The sequence below is a fragment of the Setaria italica genome, chromosome V, assembly GCF_000263155.2.
Source record: "Setaria italica strain Yugu1 chromosome V, Setaria_italica_v2.0, whole genome shotgun sequence".
Lineage (NCBI taxonomy): Eukaryota > Viridiplantae > Streptophyta > Magnoliopsida > Poales > Poaceae > Setaria > Setaria italica.
In genome coordinates this window covers 47,139,786-47,166,311 of record NC_028454.1, presented here as the reverse complement: position 1 = coordinate 47,166,311, position 26,526 = coordinate 47,139,786, and the positions used below count along the sequence as shown (strand labels likewise).

The following is a 26,526-nucleotide window of genomic DNA, read 5'->3' as shown; positions in this document are numbered from 1 at the left end:
AGGTTAAGAGATCCTCCTGGCCCAACCCTAGACACTCTAAGATCCTTTGAATTCAAACATGCTCTGTTCCTATTTCAAGTCAAGAGATTGATAAATAGCCACATCCCATTGCACTGATGGGGGGAGGGCGCTTGTAGTAACTTTGGGGGTTGAAGACCAAGAAGTGACTTATTTATACAAAGCATTCCTCTTATAGGTAGATCCAATCTTCTGGTCTCTGCATAAAGGAAAAATAATTTCACCTTCTTCCTTTCTGGTGGATGCATGCTCTGATCGGTGGAGGGAAAGGTGGTTGAATCCAATGTTCCAAAAAGAAAGCACGAATCTCAAACATACCTGAAGATGTATAGGATTTCCGCGTCCAGTCCATCATCCAACAACATGGACAATCTCACGGCCCGGCCCATCTGCATTCTGCGGCCCAAATCATGCATGTCCTCGGGCCGGGCTAGGCCCATGTGAGAAAGAAGAGGACAGACTGGTGGCAACGTGATGAGCATCGGAGAAGAGCATCCTCTTCCCTTCCTTGTTCCTTCTCCTTCCCAAAAATAAAATTAAATTCAATCAAGGAAACTGTGGAGCAAAATCCAATCCAAAATCCTTGCAATCTTCCTCTCCACTTGTGATTTGTGATTCCATTTCCATCTCCGGGCTCGCCTCTCGCCGCCGGTGGCCGCTGCTGCTACTGCTGCGACATCGACCGAATGCCGACGGCCAGGAGACCTAGCTAGGGTTTCCTTGGTCTCGATCTCGCCCGCCACCAGATGCCGCTCCGGGAGGCCCCGCTGCCGTCCAAGCGGGTCGCCAGCGCGCGCCACTATGCCGCCGCCGCCGCCGCCGCCGCCCCGCCGGTGCCGCCCCACCGCCCGCCGCGATCGGCCTCCATATCCACCGCCTCCGCCCGCAAGCCGCCCGAGCCGCTCCGGAGGGCCGTCGCCGACTGCCTCTCCCCGCCCGCGCCGCACACCCACGGCCCAGCTGCCGCCGCCGCTTCTGCCGCCGCCGAGGCCTCGCGAACGCTCCGGGTACGTGGATCGGCTCTCAACCATTATATTATATTACATCATAGTGCCAAACCATCCCATCCCATCCCATGCTGTATCTGGGGAGTTATTTACCAGCGTTATTATGTGTATGCACGAGCTACATTTCCATACTCTACTACGCGCATGTACAAAAGAGAAATCGTACGCATAGGTTCCGCTCCACTTGGGTGCGCAAACTCCGCATGCTTTCATTTATCTCCAAACGTCTAGGACCAGAATTAGGTGTTTATTGATATTTAACACCCTTGCTTTGTCGACACGCCATTTGCTTTTGTGAACCCCACTATCGCGTGCCAGCTGTTCTTCATCTCTTCGCTCCTCGTGTAATGCTTGCGTGTATTGAATCACACAAGTTTGTACATATGCTCAGTAGTTAAAAAGGAGAGCAAACTTACTTCAAAATTGTGAGTATGGATGGCCTCACAGCACAACTTATCACAAGAATTCTGAGACTCTTTGTTATATCCTGGCAGTCATGGTCTCAGGATTAACAAAGGATCACTGACGTGTAGGACAACATAATGTAGAGACAACATTGCATGGCCTGCACCATTTGTCCTGTTGAATCTTTTGAAACGGCAACATATGCTTTTGTCCTGGTGTGGGTATTTTGTTTTCTTGATTTCCTGGTATATCTGCCATCATTGATAACTGATAGTGATGACTGTACAGCACACCTAGCTTCTCTGCTTTGCGTGTTACTGCTCTTGATGATATTGATGCCAGAGTTGGTTGCAAAGGAAGTTATCTAATGCAGCAGGATTCTCTTATTTTTTTTTTATCACCTCAAGCACTTCCTTCGTATTTATGCCATTTCTCAATGGATGTGATTATATGCTGGCAGGATTATATAGCCAACCCTTCAACCATCGATATGGCTTACAATGTCCTCATTGACCATGCACTTGCAGAAAGTGATCGCAGGTATGCTTTCAGCTTTGATATCTTAATGTGGTTATCATTCTTCTGGGTTAATATTCTTTCTTTGCAAGCAAAAGCGAAAAACAAGAACTTTGGTTCTTTTTTCAGCATAATGTCCTTATTTAGAATAAATCTCTTGTTTGGTCTAAAAAAAAACAAATTTCTTGTTCCTCAAAGGCATACATTAATTAACTAAGTAATTTTTTAACTAAAAAAATACTTAACATCATTCATTGTCCTACTCTGTTCACTTTGAGATTTGTTATGCATCTTTATAGGGCATTGACTTTTCCCACTTCTAATTTGGACAATCTTTTGAACCAGCCCAGCGGTTGTACCAAGATGTGTGGCATTGTTAAAGAGATACCTTATCCGGTAACTGGATTGTTTCTTGCCACTCATTTCAGCTTGCGAAATTTGTTTGCACTAACTCTATTGTGCATTTGGTCTTCAGGTATATTCCAAGGGTCCAGACTCTGCGTCAAATTGACCTTTTTTGTGCAAATACGATTGCAAAATGTGAACCAACGGCAAATAACAGAGCAGCATCTTTTGGCCAAGTATCAGCAACAGCTGCTCCAAATTCCTCACCCATTGCACCGCCGATATCCAACTTTGCTTCAGCATCTCTTGTGAAGTCTTTAAACTATGTTCGCTCATTAGTTGCAAGACATATTCCAAAATTGTCATTCCAACCAATAGTCCAGTCAGTTGCCTCAAAGCAGGCACTTCCTTCACTTTCATCATTTTTGAATAGGTCCTTAGTTTCTCAGCTAACTCCAGAAGTTATTAGCAACAGAGAACATCTTGAATTGAAGGAATGCCATAGTTCATCCGATTTGATATCATCAGCTAGCGATAAAGTTGATGGGGGTGAGCCTGGAGATGATAGCAAATATATTTCCTTTGACATTTTAAGCTGGCGATGGCATGTGTATGGCGAACGGCAGGCATCAACTTCTGCCAGGGAAAGGTAGATTTGTTCTGCCTGTTGTTTTTTTTTGTCCCCATTCTGTTTTTGTTGCCAACACTAACAATTTTTCTCATTTCCTTTACCACCAGCAGTGTTTTTGTCGGTCTTCAAGATTTTCATACACATGGTTTTCTTGAAGTTGGTGCTGCAGCTCTTCTAGTTGGGGATATGGAGGCGAAAATTAATGATCAACAGTGGAAATACAGTGTTATCCAAGAATTCCCAGATATTGATTTGCTGCAACCTTCAACTTCTGCACCAAGTACTTTTGCGTCATCGCAAAGCCATTTAAAAGCAATAACTGCCTCAAAACGCATGAAATCAGGCCCAAATCAAGTTTGGTATGCCTAGTATTTATTTATTAATCTTTTCTTTCATGCTTCTCTTTACTATTTTATGTGAAGTTTATTCTGAGTTTTTTAGCATAACGTCTTACATTTGCCTTTCCTTTTCTAGAGTATTTTTTCACTCCATCGTAGTCTTTACCCCACTGGCAAATTTCTTATTATTAGTGTCCTAGATTTTTCTAGTTGTGATCTTTATCAGATTAATTTGTTCCAAAACAATTTTCTGTATCTGGGCAGCTGGCATATCCTTAGTGTTCTAAGTGAATGTTAAACTGAAGGCTGCTGATACTTGCTGTCATCTAGATTCTTGCTACCAGATGTCTACATATTTTTGTTACTAATTATAGTTTTTTTAAAAGGGTCAAAATAAACTTATTTTGTAATCATGTGTCCTTTTTTTTTAGGATGAACATACCAGCAAACACCTTCCAGCCTCGGGCACGTCCCCTTTTTCAGTATAGACACTACAGGTATTTTGCCGTTTCATTTATTTACTTGTATGGTAGCGCACCCTTATTTGTCGGAACATCTATATTTGTTTGCAAATGTACAGATCCATGTCAATTGCATTCCTTACATAGGTTAATTTACAGATGAACTCATTATGACCCTTGATCCCCCATATTCTTGATGCAAGGGAAAAAATGATAGTTATCAAAGGCACTTCGAATCATATACCAGCATATTGTTCCTTTATATACTTACAACTTCATGTATTTGTGTGTTTGTCTTGCTCATCATGTTTCCTTCTTTTACTAGTGAGCAGCAACCCTTAAGATTGAATCCTGCTGAAATTTCTGAAGTCATAGCTGAAGTTTGTTCTGAAGCAACTTCAAATGCAAGTCAGTCAATTGCTCAAACAAGATTGAGCACCCAGAGTCGGCAACCTTCAGCAGATGTGGCATTCAGTGTCCTTATCAAACTTGTTATTGACATGTATGATTCCATATCCCATTTCTTTCTTGTTATTTATTCTCCAATATCAGACTTTGCTAGTGTTCCTGATATTTTAACTATCCTGGCATTGTTGTCTTGTATTCTCTTTCACTAGTTTTACTACTGATGTCGTGCTCTGATCTACCTAAGAATATGTTTGCTCAGCCAAGGCTGTATTGTTTTCAATTTTTACCTTTTTTTCTGATGTGAAATATTTTCTCACATGAACGTATCTTTGAATTGTTTATTGCTCTTCTGTATTCACGTATATTAGCATGGATCTGTTTTTTTTTATGTAGTACTGTCAACAGTTATGCTGTCCTGCTTTTTATGTCTCAGTAGTTATGAACATGTCGATGATCCAAGTAGTGAAACAGTTGCTAGCCTGTCATACCTTCTTATCTATCATATAATGTAAATGCTTTCTCAGGGTTTTTTCTTTTATTTTTATAATCCAGGTACATGATGGACTCCGGGACTGCTGCTCCCCTGACACTTTATATGCTTGAGGTACAAGTTTTTTTAGGGGATACATTTCTTCAGGGTTTCTTTAAAATTTACTTTCAATTAACTTCGCACATTATTAACTTTTCAGGGTATGTTGAGCTCACAAAAGACATCTGCCAGAACAAAGGCTCTTGATTTGATCCTAAATCTGGGGGTACATGCACACCTACTGGAACCTATGGTTGTTGAAGATGCACCACTTATAGATAAAAGTGAAGCTGTGAACCATTCTTATCTGAGCAACGAATATGGATCAAGTATAGACGAACCAAGGGCAGCAGAGCCTGAAGAAGAGCCAAAGATCAGTCCTGCTATTGATCTGTTTGAGTCATGGCTTCTTAAAATACTTTTTGAGGTTCTCCTTCTCCTAGTACAGGTATTTTTTTCTAGGACACTCATATTGAGCATGCATTTTGGTTGCTATATTTGGGGCTCTCTTAATATCAAGAAAATGCTTTAAGCAATCTAGTAATTTTTTTATTTGTGTTTTCAGAAAGAGTTATCTTTCTCTTTTCTGGGTCATATTTATATTTATGAATTTATTTATCTTTTGTTATGTGGCCGTGTGTTTATGCTCTAATCTGCGCGTGTTTATGCTCCACTTCGCCCTTGTGCTTTTTTAGATTAGTTATAGTTAATTATTAATGCTTAGCTATTCAATTTCATGCACTGCCTTTTTGTTTGCTGGTAAGCTGATATGTGTGATTATTTTTCATTATTTTTCTTGCTTCCATAGATGGAGGAACGACAGGAGATTGTGTGGGCCTCAGCTTTGAGTTGTCTATTTTACTTTGTTTGTGATGGAGGAAAAATTATCAGGAGTAGATTGGGAGGTCTGGACATAAGGGTAAACCTAACTTTCTTCAAATTCACTTTTGTTATGTTATGCAACATCTCTTAGTCCTGACCATCACCCGTTTCTGCCATATCTAAAATATCAAAATGATGGTGGCTGTTTGTTTAATATTGGAGATCATGTAGCTGCAAAGTTACCCATTTTTGTATTTCGTTCACTGCTAGACACGATATGATTTGAAGATGCATTATAATTTTTATTTACTGTGTGTCAGTCAAAATCATTGGCAAATCAAAATGGCCAACTATCAGCACAATAGAGAAAGTTGAATCTGTGGATTTGAGCTTATAGCTATTGTTGTTGACATGTTTGGAAGATATGGCCGCAGTACTATTCCATTATAAGATTTTTTGTAGTAGTCTCTGCAATGCACATCTAATGTCTTCATGTATGTAATGAGGTCCTCAATGTATTTGACACATGTTAGCCATTTGACTTCAGCAGTTTTGGCTAAAATGTAGCGTATATACTCTTTACTAGTTTCTATGAATGGTTTTATTGCTGAAAATGTTCTTCAAATCACTTGTGTGTTTTTTAATCCTGAACAGGTGGTTAAGACTCTTCTTGAGATTAGTGTGGAGCACTCATGGGCAAAAGTGGTGCACAGCAAGCTCATTTGCATGCTGACAAACATGCTGTACCATGTATCAGATGTAACTCAGAACGGTGTTCGTGATACACATTTTGTTCCTGAGCGGATAGATCTCCTTGGCGGAATTGACTATATTTGTCTTGAGGTCTGGTCTTGCTCTTAAGTTGCATCTGGCCTTTCTATATGTTGACTGGAATGTTTTTTTATTACCCCTGGTTTGACAAGTCAAAAGCAAGACCATAGGAAAATGTATCATATTTTAAGTTGACAAAGGGACATGTTATTGCTATGCAGGAGATCTGTCGTAGCTAGAATTGGATGTCATATATGGCAAGACTAATAAATCAAACATTGTTATTAGAGAACTATGCACTTGATCTGTGCGCTACCTACAACTATCCAATTTTTGGGCTAGCTACTTTTTTAATCATAGATGTGAAAATTTGTGAAATAGAAATTCATTTTGAAACCCATCTTCACTTGAAGACCTAAAAGCATTTCTTATAATCATGAATGTGTAGGAAACTCAGCAAAACACAATATTTGCTCTTTTTTCAACCCTCCGATCATTATACTTCATACTGATTGAAGTACTTCTATAAAAATAGTATGGCTTGCCTTCTAAATTATATTTATTACACCAGGCATTATGTACAAGTTGTTAATAGTCTCTTCTAAAATGAGCTATATTATTAAAAGAAGTCATTATTTTTATTAATTAATACTAAAATGCGATGAATGTTGGCCCCCATGATAGCTTCTGTAGCATTTTCTGGGACCATGCCATCAAAAATCGTTAATTGAAAAATTGGTTGACATAACAGATTGCCTTGGTAGTTCGTAGCTAGCTGTTAGTTCCATTTTGAACCTCCATCTATTATGACATTACAGATTTTCCTTATCATAGTGGTTTGGCATTTCTGACTTCTTTGGAGGTTTCTTGGTTGATATACTTGGTTATGTCATCTTTTATCTATATGTTAATGAAATCTATCTACCACCTTTACAGTATTCACGAGCCAACTCCAGGGAAGAGAAGCGGGATTTATTTTTTGTCATTTTTGACTATGTAGTGCATCAAATAAATGAAACATGCCTGGCTGGTAGTGTTTCAACCTATACTTATGATGATGCCCAGCCCCTTGCTTCCCTTCTTGCATTTGCTGATGCTCCTGAGGCCTTCTACATATCTGTGAAGCATGGTGTTGAAGGTGTCGGAGACATGCTGAGGAAAGCTATATCAGCGGCATTGTCTCAGTCTGCACAATATGACCAATTGAATGTGGTACTGTGTGTTTGTATCGTTTACTACTAATTTTATATGTCAGTAGATTTGGATACAGTGTTTCTTTTGGCTTTTTTCTCTCCAATGCTAAGGCTCTTTGCTTGCATGAAGCTGAGTAGGCAATCTGGTGCTACTTGATGCAGGTGTAGAACCTTCGTCGAATAGCTCCTTCTGTCTCTTATAGAACTGCAATTATACCATTCTATCTCAGTATGCAGAGTGAATAAGATAGATGTGTGCACAACCATAATGACTTCTCTATTCAATTTAATCTGGTATCACTAATGATGGTCCAGACATGTGCATATAGAAACAGCCAGTAAACATTGAAGTTTCCCTCGTTAGTTTTCGCAATTACCTTTAGATCAAAGGCTTGTGTATCTCTTGTTCTATTTTGAAATGAAAGTGTGTTATAGATCTTCTTTCTGTAGTATATACTAGGTCGTTTGTGGATGACCTGGAAGCTGCATAAAATTTGCTTTTGAGAAACATTTGTTTTTCTCGTTCTAATCAAAGTTTCTATATATGTAGCTTCTGGACAAGGTTATGAGGAAACTTGATGGAACTGTCAGCACATTTTCCAGGATTGACAATGAGTTTGCTTATATGATCCAAGTAACAAAATCATACAAGTGCTTTAGCAGCATTAAAGACGGATGTGATGATGCTGATGTCGCGCTTAGAGCCAGGCTTTGCTGGGCGACTTTGCACTCACTTCTCCACTCACAGATTTCATCATATAGGCACCATGGATATATTTGGTTAGTTGAATTGCTCCTTTCAGAAATCAGTGAAGAAACAGATGGTTCTATATGGTCTAAAATCCAAAAGCTTCAAGAGGAAATTGAAGTTGCTGGTAGCCAGGATCTATCATGTTCAGAAGTTTCTCTGCCTGTTTGTATGCTTTGTGGGCTTCTGAAGTCAAAACACAACTTCATTAGGTGGGGATTCCTATATGTGCTGGATAAATTTCTGATGCGCTGCAAATTATTATTGGATGACAGTGATATGCAAGACCACACAGCTACTGATCATAGCAAAAACTGTCTTGATAAAGCTTTCGCGGTTATAGACATTATGAATAGTGCTTTATTACTAGTAGTTCAAAACAATGAGACTGACCATATCAACATCTTAAAGGTAATTTCCTTAATGTCTTTCAATTATGGTGCACGCATCTGGCATACATACAAGTCGGCATCGTTTGCGTATTTACCAGTAGTTGCCTTAAAACTGACTGTTAAAATTTTTCAAAAAAGAACGATGTTCCATCAGCTACGTTTTAAAATATAAGTAATATCGTATGCTTTCTTGATTATCGAAATTAGGAATTGTTCAAGGTATGAGTTGGTTCTGCTCCCAGTTACTAGTTTCTAGCCTTCTGCTCTTATCGATTGAGAATTAGAAAACATTATTTGGAGTCCATTGAACTTATTCAAATCGGTCTATTACCTCCGGATCTCATACAGAGTTGAGGTGCTGCATTTTACTAATATTCTAAATTTGGTTATTTGTGATTTGCTCCTTCCTCTTTCAGATGTGTGACATGCTGTTCTCCCAATTATGCCTGAGAATTCCTTCCACAAATGCGATGCATGCAGGGGGACTCCAGTCCCTTGGTCAACTTTTTGGTTGTACAACCAAAAACATTGACAGTCATTTGGAAACCCTTGCATCACACCGAAGTGTTGGAAACAAGAATCTTTACCGGAGTGAGACATTGCAAGATATCAGTATGGATCAATCTGCTCAATCCACTTTACTCTGCGAAGCATCAATGGCAGCACTACTTCTGAGAGGGCTCGCAATAGCTCCCATGCAACTTGTAGCCCGTGTACCAACTTCTTTGTTTTTCTGGCCATTGATTCAGCTTGAAGGGGCAGCCAGTGATGACATTGCATTAGGTATTGCTGTTGGTAGCACAGGAAGAGGTAATCTCCCTGGTGCTACATCAGATATTCGAGCAGCACTCCTTTTATTGTTGATTGGTAAATGCACAGCTGATCAGGAGGCACTGAAGGAGGTAGAAGGCAATGAGTTCTTCAGGTATCCTCCTTTTATACTACATTACCTTGGCCGACTAAGTTGTAATGTCTAATATCCATTCAACCAACAGGGGTCTTCTGGATGATACGGATTCAAGGGTAGCATATTATTCTGCTGCTTTTCTTCTGAAGGTATGTCTGAGGCAACTGCTGATTGATTGCTGATGGTTCTACTCTGCTTTGCCCTAACAAAGTTTGTATGAACAGAGAATGATGACAGAGGAACCAGAGATCTACCAGCGGATGCTTCAAAGCCTCATTTCAAAAGCTCAACAGGTTAAGGTCTTCTGCCCTATGCATCTTGTGGGGTTGAAATATGAAACATTTACAGGAACAGTGCTATGCATCTTGTGGGGGTGAAATCTGAATAGTTCCTGCTGACATGTTGAGGCAGCTCAAGCCTCTTAAGAAATTTAATTCCATGTGTATTCTGTCACTTAATTAAGTTGGTGCTGACCTGTTGTATGTGTTGTTGCCAGTGTAACAATGAGAAACTTCTGGAGAACCCATACCTTCAAATGCGTGGGATATTGCAGTTATCAAATGACCTAGGAGTGCAATGATAAGGCCATATTGGCATTTCAATGGATAAAGCTCTAAGTTAGCAGTACTCTAGGCTGTGTTTATTGCAGAAGAATCTGAAACTGCATTCCTCTGCTCCAAATTAAGAAAAGGTGCATCCTCCTAAACTAATTCTCTGTCACCATTGCAATATGTGGATTTGCCTGTAGTCTAGAATTAGTCTACTTGATATGGTGTACTTTATAATGCTGCTTCTAGAAAGAAGAGGCGTGCCCTCTTCTTTAGTGTAGAATATGCCAGGCTGCCAGAATAGTACTCTCCATACGCGTTCTTTGTTATGAGGTCACTAATATATCTTTTTAATATTTTTACAGATGCAATGTGAATCATGTAAATTACTGGTTTGGCTGGATGCATGTACAGGCCTTTGAATTTCTTCGTTCTTTGCTAGACTTGGTGAATATCTTTTCATGGGAGTCACTGTGCCAGGTAAACACCTACCTGGATGAATTACCAAAGGTTAAGAGACTCTACAATTTTGTAATGCTGAACCATTGAGATCGGGGCAGCACAACTTTTTCTTTTGAAGCATGCTCGGTTCAATAAGTAGCCAGTCTCCCTTTCCTGTGTGTTTGCCCTCCTTTACCTTTCCATATATGGCAACTGACCAGAGGCGTGTAGATTTGTATTGCGGAGTAACAATGTAAATGTGTAGGGTGGAAGAGATTAATTTGGAGCTCTGTCCTAGCTGTCATGTTGGTTGGTTGGTTAATTGTAACGAGGAGCACCGTACGTGCAAATCATACTTGATTGTGCATATGGAATCGAACTTGATTGTGCAATGGTGGTTGTGGTTTTTGGTGCAATTGCAAGGTCGGATGAGAATGTAGGGGCCAAACAAGGGGATAGTGGACATGATGTTTAATTCCTCATCTCTTATATGCAAGTATTTGCCAGTGATTTTGGTATGCTGAATTGGTGACAGTCTTGCACTGGGTGGAGCATTTGGTTGGTGGAGCATTTGGTCAGGGCTCAGGGGTGGGCTGCCCTTGCTGCCGTGGACATCCTGGAAACAATCGATTGAGACATCCTGAAAAAGAAACATGGATTGGAGATTGTCATCGTCATTTGCGTGCTCCCTAGCTATGCATTCTCATCAGCCAAGCTAAAATTTCGATAGTACTGATACAGCACGCGCTGTGTATGTATAGACTCCTCTAATCGCAAACATAAAAGTCGACATGATCATCAATGAATCAGTTGACTGTAAGTATCTATTGTAACTTATTATGTTAATAAAAATAGTTACATCTAATGTGAAAATATAATTTGTGATGATTAAAATCAAACCTTATATAGTACGTCAGGAAAGCTGAAAAACAAGAGCCATAGCTCATCCGTTCGCCCAAAAAACCATTGAAAGACAAATCCAATGTCACGTCACGCCTAATAGGACATAGTACGCCAAGAAACATGAGCTATACCAAGGCTCTGGGCTTAAATCTATCGAAATTTGGAAATCCTCGTGCAATTTTGATAATCCTGGAACGAAAGGGATGGCCGGAAAAAGGCATTATCTATAGCTCATGGTTTAGGACTAATATCCTTTGAAATTCAAGACTCCTAACTCCTTTTGTAACCATGGAATGACTAGTAAAGGCCGAGAAACATGAGCAATAGCTCACACACTAGTATGCCAATAAAACAAGTTGTATATCACCCACATGAGCAAAAATACATCGAAAGAAATCCAATGTCATAGTAACAAAGACAAATAATGTAAAAAAAAAAATTGAGCTATAACTTATGTTTTGGGCAAAAATCCATCAAATTTTGGAAAGTCTCGTGCTGGTGCTGCTATTCTAGTAATCCCAGAACAACTGGGGTGGCCAAAGACATGAGCAATACCTCATACTTTAGGCCAAATATTCTCTAAAACACACTCTTCCAACAAAACGGAATTACTAGTAAAATCGAGAAAAATGAGTTATAACTCACCCACTAGCCTAAAAATCTGTCGAAAGTCTAAAAGACTATCAACAAACTAGTTGCAGTACGTATATATGCCCAAAACATGATGTATACATAATACTTTTGGCAAAAACTCCACCGGAATTTGGAAATGTTGTACTTTTCAAGGTAGTCCTGAAACGATTCAAAGGCTAAGGCACTGTTTGTTTCCGCTTATAAGCGGCTTATCGATGAAAATAAGCGAGAATCCCACCAAATGTCTTACTTATTTTCCTAGATTCTCCCTTGCATGGTAAGCCGCTTCAAAGAATTGAACTACGAGAAGCAAAAAGCGAGAAGTGAGAAAATCTTCGTTTAGATTATAGTCAAGTATGGCTGTGAGAAGCGGAAACAAACAGCACATAAGAAGCACTAGAGACCACGAACCAAACTCCACACAAGCGGAATCAGTTGGGTTCGAATCGGTACTGGAGCAGCTCAAGTGTCGGTATAAGGAAATATATATTTGGGGGCATGGATAAAGAAATGGAAAACGATTTTATTCCTGTCCAAACACTTATATATACTGTATAATAATGCACACACGGCTTGGATGGAGACGAGACTCTGAGGATGCATCAGTACATATATATGGCCTTTGCTTATTATTCTTGCCGGTCTGTCGATGCAATGCAATGCTGGAACGAAGGGGATCAAGAGGTGAGGTTGGTGAGCAACTCCGCGGCGGTTGCAATGGCTCCACCGGTGATGGCGTTCTTGACCACCTTGTGCCGCTGGTTGTTGTTGACGGCAGAGACCAAGGCTCCCGTCACGGCTCCTCCAAGCATCGCGTTCTTCTGCAATGCAACATTATATTCATTCATCTGTAAACTTTTTCGCAAATTGGATCTGTACACTGTAGTGCTAGCTAGTAGCGAATACCCACCCAGTCCCTGTGGCCACGGATCTTGTCGATTCCGTACTCCACGCCCACGTATACACCAGCAATGGTTCCTGATGAACATACATATACAGATATAATATATAATTATATAGATGCAACATTTGTATTAATTACAGGCAGCAGCATACCCCAATACGCGCCTTCCTTGCACATTTTCTTGAGCTGCATATGCATGCATAGACGATCCACTTGATTATATCATATTTGCTTGGCAAGGTATGTATTATACATAGCTAAATGGAATGAATTGTATGTATCAACTTACAGCATGCTCGACTTTGTGCTTGGAAACATCTCCTGCATGACGAATTCGAATGAACAAAGGGCAGGCGGGGCGGGGCTTATGGATCGGAGAAATTAATTGAAATCCTAGCTAGCGATTGATGCGATACCTCTGTGGAGGCACTCAAAGGACTCCTCGGCGGCCACCTTGCAAGCACTCACCTGCAATATACAATAGATATGCATTATTATTATTATATGTTATACTTCTTCTATCCTAAATTTTAGGTTGTTTTGACTTTTTTTTAATTCATAGATTATGCTACGCATCCTGCATAATAAAAATTATAAATTTAGGAAAGCTAAAATGAGACCGACAATTTGAGATGGAGTATAAAATTGCAGATCGACATGGAATAGAATTATTTGACTGCTTTACGGCGCCGATCTTGATGAAGCCGTCGACGGCGTGGTTGAGGAAGGGATGGCCCATGTCCACGGCCAAGCCCAATTTGGGCGACGTCAGCCTGCCGGAGAAGCCACCGTGAGGCATTGCTCGTCTTCGATCTGGTTGCTCGATCGATATACTCCTTGGAGAGACACACACATATATATAGCTTGACTTGACTATCATATAATAATATATTTAATGGTAAGGAACGGTCTTCTCATCTATCGGCGGCCTGTTCGCTTCAGCTTATAAGCCGGCTGAAAAGCTGAAACGGCTGATTTGTTGTGAGAGGAAAATACTGTTTGGTGGCTGATAAGCCGGCTCAATAAGCTGAAGCGAACAGACCCCGGATCGATCGAGTTCGAGATGCCTGCCAACCAGTCCATGCCGACCAATCCCAGACGCGACCAGTTCAGCAGCTCAGCCTCCAACAAACTCGGATCACTGCATGCATGCCAGCTTTATTTGTTGGCACCACCAATAATCATAATCATAACAACAAAGCTTTTCATCAATAATCATAACAGCGAGACATGCACGCGGTGGGGCAAACACAAGAAAATATCGTGTATTTCTTCACTTCGTTACACGTTGGCCCAGCCAACAAAGGACGATCGGCCGAGTCAACACCAAAAAATGGGCCTAACAGCTCAGCAAGTAGGGAGATTTCTCCTCACGCTTGCTCCTTTTTTTTTTTGGAAATTCGGATTGAATTTTAGACTGTTTGGTAAACTTGCAACAAGAACAACCAAAACCTTGAGGAACACTAAGAGCAACTCCAACTGACTATCCATTTTTGGCTCTCCATTTAACTTACCAAATTTTGGCTTGGAGAGTGGGATGGCAATTTTGTTGGAGATGCTCTAATTAGCTATTCCTTCACTTCTTCCTACCTCAGTCAAGACAGCCAGCCGCCCTACTCTACCAACATCAAACCCCCCGTTTCCAGCAATCACCATCCAATCCAAAACCAATCACAATAGCCTGCTAAGAGACTTGATCAGAAGCTTGATGTTCCGCCGTGTCGTCTCATCACCCGTGAAGCCAGAGATGTCCGAGCTGATACTCTGAATTTTAACCAAGGTAAGGGGCACGTCAACCTCTTGTTCAGTTCGAGAAACAGATACCACAAAAATTGTTGGGTGTGTCAAAAGCACATACCTCGATGTTCTTGAGCGTAAATATAAGGGTGAAAATAGACTGCTTAATGAGATCTGTGTTCTCTGGGGTTAGCATGGACGACTTGAGCCTCCTGCAGGACAGTGCCAACGAAAAGAAATTATCAAGTGTCCACCCTATCATCAAAGGAAAATAGGAATTTTTGCATCATTGTGCTTTCCAGGCAGTAGTACCTCAAGTCACCAGACGCATCAGCCAGGCCTTTAGCTATAGTCTCCACATCCTTGAGCAGATCGCTACCACGAACCTCAGAGAGCATAGGCTGGATTTCTTCAGCTAAGGCCTCAATCTGTTGTTCCATAACTAGCATTAATTCCATGCATATCACATCTAACAACACAATTAGCTTCCAAAACCCTGTTTAGCAGACAGAATAAAATCCGCATACTATATGGAGGAAGCACGACGCTCCACCCATTTTTTCAAAAGCATACAACATAAAGAAGAATAAGCTAACACCACACTCCAACTACGTTGAGGTCCCCTCCTGTTCACTATTACTCATAAAGCAGAGGCAAGTAAACATGCCAACTGGGAAGGTATGCTGCATAGGGAACCCGATCTCAGCAGTCCAGCTCAAGTCTCACTGTAAGCATGGGCGAGCTGTACTATTTCTACCTCAGCCACGCTGGTATTTGGGATATCTAGTAGTGTGCCAAGGCGAATAAGTGGAAGTGGGAATCTATTTTGGTGAACAATGAATTGCACATGAGGCATGTTGGGAAAGGTTATGAAAGCCGTGCAGAATGAAGCCTATTTAGCAGTATTGGCTGAAAGAATTGGTTCCACAGGCATTCCAACAAGGTAAGCAGGCTTGCAAACTGTTATGGGGAAGAATGGAGAGAAGAATTTGTACCCGTGTAAGAAGAGGTTGTGCCTCTTCCATTATGGATGCAACTTTTTCAGCCAACTTATAGCTTTTGCTAACACCAATTTCCTCCATGTCTCTTCCTAGACGGGTAAATATTCCGACCATGGCATCTAAGCTTACTCCTTGCTGTCCTTTGATCCTCTGTTTGTCACAGAGAATCAAGCCTTCTTTGGCACAGTCTGGGTGAAGTGGCCCTACTGAAGGTGCGGGGAGTGGATCCTTTGGTGTGATATCAATGAGTGTCTCCATTAGAAGACCAGACTGATTGACCTCAACCAGTGAATTGCGTGGTATAATGATTTTATCATCTTCGACCTGCCACGATGACAAACTTAGGGGATTAGCGATGGAAATGGAGAGAGATTGAGACGATTAAGTTAGGGTATTAGTGGTGGAGGTTGGACATTCAGGTTGTAGTAGCTTATGAAGAGGGAGTATGAATTACTAGTGCAAAGGAACAAAGCAATAGAGGGAGAGGGACCTCGACTAGCGCATCGATGCTCCTTAGGGATGAGTCGACGCGGACGACGGATCCGACGGTGACCCCTCGTATGCGTACGGGCGTGCCGACGCAGATCCCGCAGGCCTGCGTGAACTCGAAGACGGTGTTGTACTTGCGGAATCGGGAGCGGAGCTGGAATCCCCTGAGCCAGGCGAGGGCGAGGGCGAGGAGCGCGGCCCCGGAGACCATGAAGAGGCCGACGCCGCCCTCCCAGACGCTGCGCTTGCCGAAGCCGTAGTCCCCCAGGGGCTGGAGGGTGCGGCGCCACAGCGTGCGGGGGGCGTCGACGAGCGCGGCGAAGGGGTTGTTGGTGGTGGTGGCGTCCGGTGCGGGCGTGGCATCCGGGGCGGGCGTGGCGAGCAGCGGAACGCGGCGGGGTCTGAGGGCGAGGAAGGCGGCGCGGAGGTGCGGGCGGGGAGAGGCGGAGAGGAATGGGGGAGGGAGGAGGGGAGATTTGGTGGCGGCGGCGGCCATAGACGGCGACGACGACGACGACGAGGGCATGGGCATGGGCATCATCATCCTTCCTGCGGCAAAAATCAAAGAGGATTGATTGATGATGTGAATCCAATCCAAGGTTGTTAGGAGGAGGAGGAGGAAGAAGAATTGGAATCGGAATCGGAATCGGAATGGGAGAGCAAAAGAAGAAGGGAAGGGCGGCCTCCGACCCACCCCACCCAGCCCAAGCACATCTGCTCGTCGACACCCGGGGCCCACCACCCAAGCATCTCAGCTCTCAAAGAACACAATGGCTTAACCATCTCATTAGTTAATTTCGGTCTTTAGTTAAGTTGTTATAGTATATTCTAAATACCAGAGACTAAGAACAATACGAGACACAAATCTGCAAGAGCGTGACGGGGTGGTGGCGCAGTTGGTTAGCGCGTAGGTCTCATAGCTAAAGCGAGTGATCCTGAGGTCGAGAGTTCGAGCCTCTCTCACCCCATCAGCATGTTTTTTTTTCCTTTTTCTTTTTACCCCCTGTACTGTACGTCCGTCCTACTTCCTTCCAGCGTGTGCTGTCTTACAACTATCAATGGATCCAAGAAAAAAAACATGCAGGCATGCCATGTGATCCTCACCTCCAAGAGACTTGTTTTCTTTTGCTTAGCCAACCAAAGACATCATCAACTGAAACTGATTGACAAGTGCCACATTCAAAAAGGGGCCGGCACAACACTTTGTCCATTGTCATGCATCGGTCCACACCATGCCACAGTACCTGCATGCTTTACACGTGCTCATGTTCCTTCTTTCTTCATCATATCACAAGCCCTCCTTTCCTTTCGTGCAAAATTAAAGGCTCCACTAGTCCAGGCATAAGACATAAGACATCAATTTACAAACACACAGACGGAGCCTTGTGTAATGGAAACAATACTGTATTCTCTAAAACCAAATGAACCGAAACATATACTTTTCAACAGGTGCAACTCAACTTGCACATCCTACGGTTACAATTACAATGTGGGAAACAAACAAAGTGTGCTCCAAAGGAGAAGGGGAACAGCTGTATCTCTAGAAAATCAATAAAAAGGGGAAAATTTTGATTCTGTAGTGTAACTCACAATTGTACATGGTATGCAGCAGGTTCACCACTAGCATGCCCAGCCTCGCCGAATCAACAAAAACCAAAACCAACAAAATAATTCTTGTCTTTTTCTTATGTGCCTTCAAAAAACCTGGCACTAAAATGGCCTGTTAGTATCCACCTCCCATTTCACCTTATCTGTAAAAGAGCCCCATTTCTCCCTTTTCTGGGAAACCAAAATTGCCCAGCAGCAACCTACTGCTCCTTATCCTCAGTATTCTTCTGTATCCAGGGAACACAAATCTGCATCAACAACTGAGAAGGGAACGCCGCCGCCGCCTCCTCTCAAACTTTGGCGTCCTCTTCTTGTCAGCCTTGATCGGCATCATCAGCAATCTTCCGGTTTCGAGCTCTGACTGGAGGGAAGTTTTCAGCCTCTTCAGGTGTCCAATGCACAGCGCATGGTCCGATGCTGTGCTGTGGAAGCCTTGCTCAGTAATCAAGTCTTTCCTCTCATACTTGGACTGCCATTTCGACTGGAGGTAAGGCAAGGATCTCCAAGGAGGAAGCGGCATAGAGTTCTGCTTCAGGGACCATTTTGCAGCATCTACCATGACATGCAGGAACTGCTTCAGCCGTGGAAGGGTGCCAACATACACCACTGGGAGCGAATTCAACAGAGTCCCATAAGAGTCAACTGCCCTGGCAATTTCAAAGTGGCTCCTGAAGTCGATGTCAACTATCAGACGCTCTGGCCCAGTAGCATCGCCATGCGTTAGGACATCAATGTACTCATGGTCACCTGATTGGGAAAACACAAAACAGTTTAGCCACACAGCTTGATTTGTAGAGCAGATTAAGGAAGGACTCTCGGTATGAAGCATAGGTACCTCCAGGTATCTTGTCAAACCCCTGCCATTTGGATGTGCAGACTGCTGCATCATACCCCGAGTATCTCAAGAGCTTGACAAGTAGGTGGCGGATGCAACCGCCACTGCATTGACCTCTTTTAAAAGGCTCAAGCTCCGACTCATGGATAGAGAAGAGTAGGGAGTGGACCATGGAGAGCAGCTCATTTTCCTTCTCATCTCCTCCTTGCTTGAGCATCTGAAACAGGGTGCATGGAATGTAAGTTATTGCAGTCTATGCGGGCACCCAACAGTACTAATCTGATCATGTGCATACATACTATGGCTAAAAGGACTAGGGACGCATACCAAAGGGACACGAGCAAAACAGGCCAACTGGGAGCAAAACATAACCTACCTTTTGTTTCGTAGCTTGGCGATCCAGGAAAGCAATCTCATAGCACAAGCCACCACAATTGATATCATCACTAATAATAATATGAGAAAGGAGGAATTGATTTGCCTAGTAAATTAATTAGCACCTAGCCACCTACTCCTTAGTTAAAAGCTTTGATCGGGAATAAAAAGAAAATAATGGAAACACCGCAGGTCGGTGCAGGAGCAGAGAGGTGCAAGGTACCGCGATGTTATCTGCGAGGTGGGCGAGGTCGGAGAGTCCGGAGTCGCTGTCGCTGCTGGCGCGCGAGTCCCCGCCGGCGCTGCCGCCGTTCTCGAGGAAGTCGGTGACGAGCATGGCCAAATCCATGTCGCTGTCGTGGCTGTGGCTCCCGAAGGCGAAGCCGTCAGCGGCGGGGGCAGCGGTGCGCAGCCAGAGGTCGGGCACCGGCGAGCCACCTCCGGCGTGCGGCGCGACCCTGGCGGAGGCCCTCCGGCGCGGCGCGACCGCAGCGGGCGGCGAGAGGGCGAACTCCTTGGCGACCAGCATCATATCCGACTCTCTCCCCTCCGACGGTGGGGGAATTGAATTGAACGGAATCGAATTGGGGGGAGGGGGAGGGGGAGGGGTGGGTGGGGAATGAATTGGAGGAACACACAAAAAAAAAACGGAGGAGAAAAGCCAACGCAACGCGGAGAAGAAGAGAAAAAGGAGGTGACAGGTGAGGTCGCCTCCCCTTCCTCTTATATATTTATTATATAATTGTTAGGCGGTAGGGAAGGGGAGCGGGAAGTTTCGAATCCCCGTCTCATCCGCGCCGCCTTCCTTGTACCAGTTTTCATTAGGATACAGTAATTAACGTGTGATTAGTACATGTGGGCATGATTAGTCGAGTCATTAGCTTGGTTTCGTCTTTCCTCCTCGTTGCTTCGGATCCAGCTAGATAGTGCTTTCTTGGGGCTCAAGACACTGTTTATTTTCGATTTTTCTGCTGCTGCCCGGTGACCATTAGATAAATACTGCTTTAGTCCCTACCTGGTTGGATCCAAAGACTAAAGGTCACTAAAATCAAAAAATCTCTAATCAATGCACAAAATTTACATCACACGCTGCGGGGGCAGGGGGTGTCCTCCTAAGTCCCCTTTAGTCTCCCGTGACTAAAGGATCAAAGAACTAATCCCTTTAGTCTCTCTGTTTGGAAGTTTAAGAACTAAAAGAAGCTAAAAGGGAGAAACTAAACCTTAGTCCTATAGAACCAAACAGACCTAAGTAGCAGCACTAGTCACATGTAATGGCATCACGAGCTCGATCAAGTATTGATTGTCTGGATACCAAATAATTGAGCACAGAAGAGCCTTAATTAGCTAATCAGGCCAGCCAGCTGTAATCGGAAATTAACAGGAACTTAATTATGGAGGCGGGTGGTCGATTTTGTAGGACCACGGGATAAAGGCAGCTGATCCCCTTTGTCTGGGTGCCAATATCAATTGTTGCTCCTGCGATAATCCTTCTTGTCTTTTTTTTTTCATTTTTGAATATCCAACGAGTGATTCGGTTTGCCTTTCCACCGCCAAACTCGAAAATCATAATCTTTGACCACATCAAAATTGTTCGTGTTTTACCATCTGATGATTTTGGTTGATTATATTGCTGATGTGGACGACACATGGCAATAAGATCCACGTATCAGTGTTATCTTCTTCCCTTCCCTCCCCAGCCACTTTATTCCCCTCCCTCCCCCTCTCTCCCTCCAGCCATTTTATTAAGCGTAATTTCAGGTTACGCCTATTCACCCTTTCATGTAGAGCGACTCAGCAAACCCAACTGGAGCAACTAGACGTAGGACGATTGTCCGACCCAGTATAATCCCGAGCATCCTTCGTCCTTGCATTGACTCATCCCGAGCATCAGCTTAAGTCAAAAGGCCGGGGCCGGATGTTCTCGAGCACAACCACCGCATGGCCGAGTACTAGTAGTATATACGGACAGGCATGCAGAGTTCACACTCTACCCGGCGGCCAACTAGTGCATATGTATACACTGGTAGTGGTAGGGTAGCAACTGCTGCTGCTGGGTGAGGGGGATCAGGACCACCAAGCAGAAGAGCCGTGTACGTGATCTCCGCGGCGGCGGCGGCGCCATCCATCATCTCGGTGGCGGTGGCTGACGATGATCCCACCACCACCACTCGCGGTAGCAGTCGCAGCGAGGGCGACATCTTGCAGTCCGCCAAGGTTCGGAGCTTCACCTTCAGCGAGCTGAGGATCTCCGCCCCGACAGCGTCTTCAAAGGATGGATCGACGACAGGACCTTTGCCCCCGCCAGGCCCGGCACCGGAATCGTCATCGCCGTCAAGAAGCTAAACCAGCAAGGATTCCAGGGCCACAAGGACGATGCAGTAGCTGCAGGACGATGCCATCATCAGAAGCAGCAGCAAGCAATATATGCTACCATCATCATGCAACAACCAGGAGGCCGGGGCGCCGGCTGTCAGCCTCACCGCTCCGCCAGCCGTTCCTGCTTGCATTCCTCTTTGCATATATTATAGGTCATGGTATATTATAGGTCACGGTCGAGATCAGATATCCACTGAAAATTAAAAAATCACGGACATCTCCGTCAGCTCTCCATATCGTAGAAAGGACGAAAAACATACGCTATAGGTCATAGTTGAGGCCATATATGTATGACAATAAGCAAGTACTATAGATCATGGTTGACGCCAAATATCTCTCAAAATAAAAAATGCACGGACACCCCTGGTACTTGCGAATGGACTAGGAAAGGAGAAAAATCATGTGCTATAGGTCATATTTGGGGTCAGATATTTTATGAAAATTTAAATTCCACACTCAACTCTAGAAGCTCCGGAGGGACTCGGACGGACGAAAAAAAATGTGCTATAGGTCATGGTCGAAGCCAGATATCCTCTGGAAATAAAAAAAACCATGGACACCTCCATCAGCTCTGGATGCAGTAGGAAGGATAAAAAACATGTGCTATAGGTCATGGTTGAGGTCATATATCATATGAAAATAAATAATCCACAGACACCTCCACTAGCTCCGGATGGAGTAGAAAGGACAAAAACCATGTGCTATAGGTCATGGTTGAGGCCAGATATCATATGAAAATTAAAATTTCACACTCACCTCCAATAGCTTCGGAGGGATTAGGACGGACGATCAACATGTGCTATAGGTCATGGTTGAGGCCAGATATTGTATGAAAATTAAAAATCCATAGATACCTCCACCAGCTCCGGATGGAGTAGGAAGGACGAAAACCATGTGCTATAGGTCATGTTTGAGGGCAGATATCATATGAAAATTTAAATTCCACACTTAACTCCAGAAGCTCCGAAGGGACTAGGACGGATGGAAAACATGTGCTATAGGTCATGCTCGAGGCCAGAGTTCCACTGAAAATTAAAAAACGACGGACACCTCCATCAGCTCTGGATGCAGTAGGAATGACGAAAAACATATGCTATATGTCGTGGTTGAGGCCATATATCGTATGAAAATTAAAAATCCAAAGACACCTCTACTGGCTCCGGATGGAGTAGAAAGGGCGAAAAATATGTCCAATAAGTCATGGTTGAGGCCAGATATCATATGAAAACTTAAATTCCACACTCAACTGCAAAAGCTCTGAAGGGACTAGGACGGACAAAAATATGTGCTATAGGTTATGGTTGAGGTCAGATATCGTATGAAAATTAAAAATCTATAAACACCTCCACCAGCTCTAGATGGAGTAGGAAGGACAATAAGCAAGTGCTATAGGTCATGGTTGATGCCAAATATCTCTGAAAATTAAAAATGCGTGGACACCCCTGGTACTTGCGAATGGACTAGGAAGGACGAAAACCATGTGCTAGAGGTCATGGTTGAGGCCAGATATCATGTGAAAATTTAAATTCCACACTCAACTCTAGAAGCTCCGGAGGCACTAGGACGGATGAAAAACATATGCTATAGATCATGGTCGAGGTCAGATATCCTCTGGAAATTAAAAAACCATGGACACCTCAATTAGCTCCGGATGCAGTAGGAAGGATGAAAAACATGTGCTATAGATCATTGTTGAGGTCATATATCGTATGAAAATAAAAAAATCGACAGACACCTCTACCACCTCTGGATGGAGTAGGAAGGATGAAAACCATATGCTATAGGTCATGATTGAGACCAGATATCATATGAAAATAAAATTCCACATGCACCTCTAATAGCTCTGGAGGGATTAGGACGGACGAAAAACATGTGCTCTACGTCATGGTTGAGGCTAAATATCGTATGAAAATTAAAAAACCACAGATACCTCCACCAACTCCGGATGGACTAGGAAGGATGAAAACCATGTTTTATAGGTCATGGTTGAGGCTGGATATCATTTGAAAATTTAAATTCCACACTCAACTCCTGAAGCTCCGGAGGGACTAGGGCGGACGAAAAACGTGTGCTATAGGTCATGGTCGAGGCTAGATATCCTCTGGAAATTAAAAAACCACGAACACCTCCATCAACTCCGGATGCAGTAGGAATGACGAAAAACATATGCTATGGGTCATGGTTGAGGCTATATGTCGTATGAAAATTAAAAATCCAAAGTCACTTCTATCGGCTCCGGATGGAGTAGAAAGGGCGAAAAATATGTAAGTCATGATTCAAACCAGATATAATATGAAAATTAAAATTCCACACTCACCTCCAATAGCTCCGGACGGATTAGTACTGATGAAAAACATCTGCTATAGGTTATAGTTGATACCAGATATCGTATGAAAATTAAAAATTCATAGACCCCTCCAACAGCTCCAGATGGAGTAGGAAGGATAAAAAACCATGGTTGAAGCTAGGTATCATATCAAAATTTAAAATTCCACGCTCAACTCCGGAACCTCCGGAGGGACTGGCACAAACGAAAAACATGTGCTATACTAAATGGTGCGCGCTTCTGAATTAATAATTAATTTATTGACGGAATTCGATCGTTTTGTTTTGCCAATCCCAATCAAGTTTGTTTTCTTCTCAATTCACTTTTGAAGCAGCCCGGCCCAGCTGCTAACGAGCATAGCGGGGAGAAGGCCCGGCCCGGCCCGTTCCCAAGTGGATAGATAGAGAAGAAAGGGAAATATCTTGGTTTGTCTTGTAATCCAATCCCCCCACACAACGAACGCGAACAAGGAAATGGCCGCCGCGCCGCAGCACGTCCGCGCGGCCCCTCTCGCCCGCGCCCTCCGCGCGCGCGCCACCGCCACCGCCACCGCCACCGCCGCCGCCGCGCCGCCCAAGTCTCAATCTCAGGGGGTGACTTCTCGCCGCGCGCTACTCGGCCTCTCAGAGCCTGAGCTCCGCCAGCTCGCCCTCGACCTCGGCCAGGTACTTGCTTCTCCACCACTGCACCTGTGCCTTATTAGCTTCCCCGGCCCGTCACCATCGTCGTCCACTCTCGCAGCAAAGCTACAGGGGGAAGCAGCTGCACGACCTCCTCTACAAGTCCAGGGCCAGCCAAATCCAAGACTTCAACTACGGTCAGGGATTCACGATGCACGCCAGCTGTTCGTTCTTTTGATTCCCTGCAACAAAACAACCCCACTGTTTTTGTTTTTGCTGCCTTTCCGCAGTGCCCAAGGCGTTCCGGGAGGCGCTGCTCGGCGCTGGCTGGACCGTTGGCCGCTCGCCGGTGCACCATGCCGTCACTGCCTCGGATGGCACTACCAAGGTACGGTGCCTGCAATTGCTCTCCTTCGCATGTGTAGCCCAACCTGGGCGCTCATCACTCTTCTCGATCTTCGTCCTTGTAGATACTTCTCAAGTTGGAGGATAACCGCTTGATCGAGACAGTAGGGATTCCTGTCGATGATGACAGCAAAGGCTCTTCTAGGCTCACTGCCTGTGTTTCATCACAGGTGCTGTGCGCCTGTGGAACTGCAACCTCCATTCTTAACATACAGGTTTCTTGCTTTTCACACTCGTGTAATGCATAACATACAGGTTGGCTGCCCCTTGCGTTGCTCATTCTGTGCCACGGGCAAGGGAGGCTTCGCCAGGAACCTTCGACCACATGAGATTGTTGAACAGGTTCCCTCTCTTCACCAACCTGCTTTCTCCCTCTTTATCTCCAATCGTGACTCTGCTGCGTATTACGATATTAATGCTCCGCCATTGCAGGTGTTGGCCATCGAGGAGATGTTCAAACACAGGGTCACAAATGTTGTTTTCATGGGGATGGGCGAGCCCATGTTGAACCTCAAGTCAGTTCTAGAAGCACACAGGTGTTTCAATAAGGTCTGCTGACAAGTAACTAGGCTGTCTTCCTTCTGCTCTGTATCGCCAACATGAGCTTTTCTACTTTCAGGAACTCAAAATTGGGCAAAGGATGATGACAATCTCCACAGTAGGTGTTCCCAACACAATAAAAATGCTAGCATCTCACAAGCTTCAGTCAACACTGGCAGTGAGGTACATCATCATTAAGAATCTAAACCTGACTTCGCATTCGCCACACTTCATTGTTTCCCAGCTAACATTTTCGAAACTCTGAAGCCAATTGTATTTGACTGAAAGTTTTGGCACCACAAAGTTTTAGCTGAACAATGTTTTCTCAAACGCATAGGAGATAGGACTAGGAAACACATGCTGCTCTGTTTCTGTAATTTCTTGCTGACCAGTCTGTCATATCGTAAATCAGCCTGCATGCCCCGAACCAGAAGCTGCGCGAAACAATTGTTCCTAGCGCAAAGTCTTACCCCTTGGGAGCACTAATGGATGACTGCAAGAGTTACTTCCTTGAAACTGGACGCAGGGTATCCTTCGAGTACACTCTGCTAGGTACTCTGACCGTGCCTTCACTGTACCCATCTGTTTTTGGAGAAAATATTGTTGAACTGTGTTTATTGTCTATCTATTCTGTACCTTCTTTTCGTGCTAATATGGATGAAGTGACTTTTGTGACCAGCTGGGATCAATGATGAAAAGGAGCACGCCGAAGAACTTGCAGAACTGCTTCATACATGTGGAGGTGGTTATCATGTGAACCTAATTCCCTATAATCCAATTGAAGGCTCTGAATACAAGAGGCCATACAGAAAAGTGGTATGTTTCCTCGGTCTCAGGCGCAGCACCTTTGGAAAGAAACTTTCTTCAAAAGCGAGTTACTGATGTTTATGTTGGCAAACTGCATAGGTTCAAGCGTTTGTTGATGCATTAGAAGCACGGAAGATAACTGTCAGTGTTCGACAGACCCGGGGGCTAGATGCTAACGCAGCCTGTGGTCAGCTGAGAAATGAATTCCAGAAGAATCCGCTTCTTGAATCTTCGCCCTCAGAGCCCAGCCTCGTACCTGCTTGATGGCAGGACTGGAGTACGTGTAGATCATCACAACATTTTTTAAAGCCGTTTCAGGAATGCGAGGTTTCTGTTTCAATGAGAAAATAGGTGTTGTAAGTTTGCAACTATTAAGTCAAGCAAATTATGTAGACAGACAGCTATGGAATTTTGAAACACTGTTGTGCCTCACTAAATCATGTAGACAGAGCTTACATTGGATGTCATGAATTGCAATTCTCAGTAG

General features: G+C 43.7%; 5 protein-coding genes and 1 non-coding gene across 8 annotated transcripts; 3 read left to right on the top strand and 3 right to left on the bottom strand.

The window, feature by feature from the left end:
- The first annotated feature begins 519 nt into the window (after positions 1 to 519).
- Positions 520 to 10,896, top strand: LOC101771380. 3 transcript variants are annotated; one of them, XM_004971382.3, is made up of 18 exons: positions 520 to 1,025; positions 1,891 to 1,970; positions 2,292 to 2,342; positions 2,422 to 2,940; positions 3,033 to 3,281; positions 3,692 to 3,757; positions 4,047 to 4,223; positions 4,682 to 4,733; positions 4,819 to 5,106; positions 5,467 to 5,577; positions 6,135 to 6,323; positions 7,188 to 7,463; positions 7,995 to 8,603; positions 9,001 to 9,509; positions 9,580 to 9,640; positions 9,716 to 9,784; positions 9,988 to 10,182; positions 10,405 to 10,896. In XM_004971382.3, exons 1-17 carry the CDS (start codon positions 765 to 767, stop codon positions 10,069 to 10,071), a joined length of 3,651 nt encoding a protein of 1,216 aa, XP_004971439.2. In that variant the 5' UTR covers positions 520 to 764; the 3' UTR covers positions 10,072 to 10,182; positions 10,405 to 10,896. The 3 variants fall into 3 exon arrangements, with proteins under 3 accessions (XP_004971439.2, XP_012701850.1, XP_012701851.1); XM_012846396.2 differs by having other exon boundaries at positions 3,030 to 3,281; XM_012846397.2 differs by lacking the exon at positions 520 to 1,025 and having other exon boundaries at positions 2,297 to 2,342; positions 3,030 to 3,281.
- Positions 10,897 to 12,490: 1,594 nt separating this feature from the next.
- On the bottom strand, positions 12,491 to 14,052 carry LOC101770986 (outer envelope pore protein 16, chloroplastic). The gene is made up of 6 exons (XM_004971380.2): positions 13,606 to 14,052; positions 13,337 to 13,388; positions 13,210 to 13,241; positions 13,073 to 13,106; positions 12,927 to 12,994; positions 12,491 to 12,837 (listed from the first exon to the last, which is right to left on the bottom strand). The coding sequence occupies exons 1-6, from the start codon at positions 13,798 to 13,800 to the stop codon at positions 12,694 to 12,696; spliced, it is 525 nt and encodes a 174-aa protein (XP_004971437.1). The 5' UTR covers positions 13,801 to 14,052; the 3' UTR covers positions 12,491 to 12,693.
- A 108-nt stretch (positions 14,053 to 14,160) lies between these two features.
- Positions 14,161 to 16,850, bottom strand: LOC101770576 (protein TRIGALACTOSYLDIACYLGLYCEROL 2, chloroplastic). The gene is made up of 5 exons (XM_004971379.4): positions 16,149 to 16,850; positions 15,653 to 15,982; positions 14,970 to 15,085; positions 14,779 to 14,869; positions 14,161 to 14,684 (listed from the first exon to the last, which is right to left on the bottom strand). Exons 1-5 carry the CDS (start codon positions 16,689 to 16,691, stop codon positions 14,592 to 14,594), a joined length of 1,173 nt encoding a protein of 390 aa, XP_004971436.1. The 5' UTR covers positions 16,692 to 16,850; the 3' UTR covers positions 14,161 to 14,591.
- Positions 16,851 to 17,028: 178 nt separating this feature from the next.
- Positions 17,029 to 17,115, top strand: TRNAM-CAU. Its single transcript is given in 2 exon segments — positions 17,029 to 17,066; positions 17,080 to 17,115. It is a non-coding gene; the product is annotated as a tRNA-Met (tRNA).
- Positions 17,116 to 17,507: 392 nt separating this feature from the next.
- On the bottom strand, positions 17,508 to 19,623 carry LOC101770186. The gene is made up of 3 exons (XM_004971378.2): positions 19,189 to 19,623; positions 18,591 to 18,807; positions 17,508 to 18,502 (listed from the first exon to the last, which is right to left on the bottom strand). The coding sequence occupies exons 1-3, from the start codon at positions 19,495 to 19,497 to the stop codon at positions 18,009 to 18,011; spliced, it is 1,020 nt and encodes a 339-aa protein (XP_004971435.1). The 5' UTR covers positions 19,498 to 19,623; the 3' UTR covers positions 17,508 to 18,008.
- Positions 19,624 to 24,119: 4,496 nt separating this feature from the next.
- On the top strand, positions 24,120 to 26,516 carry LOC101769779 (probable dual-specificity RNA methyltransferase RlmN). The gene is made up of 10 exons (XM_004971377.3): positions 24,120 to 24,332; positions 24,409 to 24,484; positions 24,578 to 24,675; positions 24,758 to 24,862; positions 24,948 to 25,034; positions 25,125 to 25,241; positions 25,312 to 25,415; positions 25,645 to 25,784; positions 25,912 to 26,048; positions 26,139 to 26,516. The coding sequence occupies exons 1-10, from the start codon at positions 24,141 to 24,143 to the stop codon at positions 26,301 to 26,303; spliced, it is 1,221 nt and encodes a 406-aa protein (XP_004971434.1). The 5' UTR covers positions 24,120 to 24,140; the 3' UTR covers positions 26,304 to 26,516.
- The last annotated feature ends 10 nt before the right edge of the window (positions 26,517 to 26,526 follow it).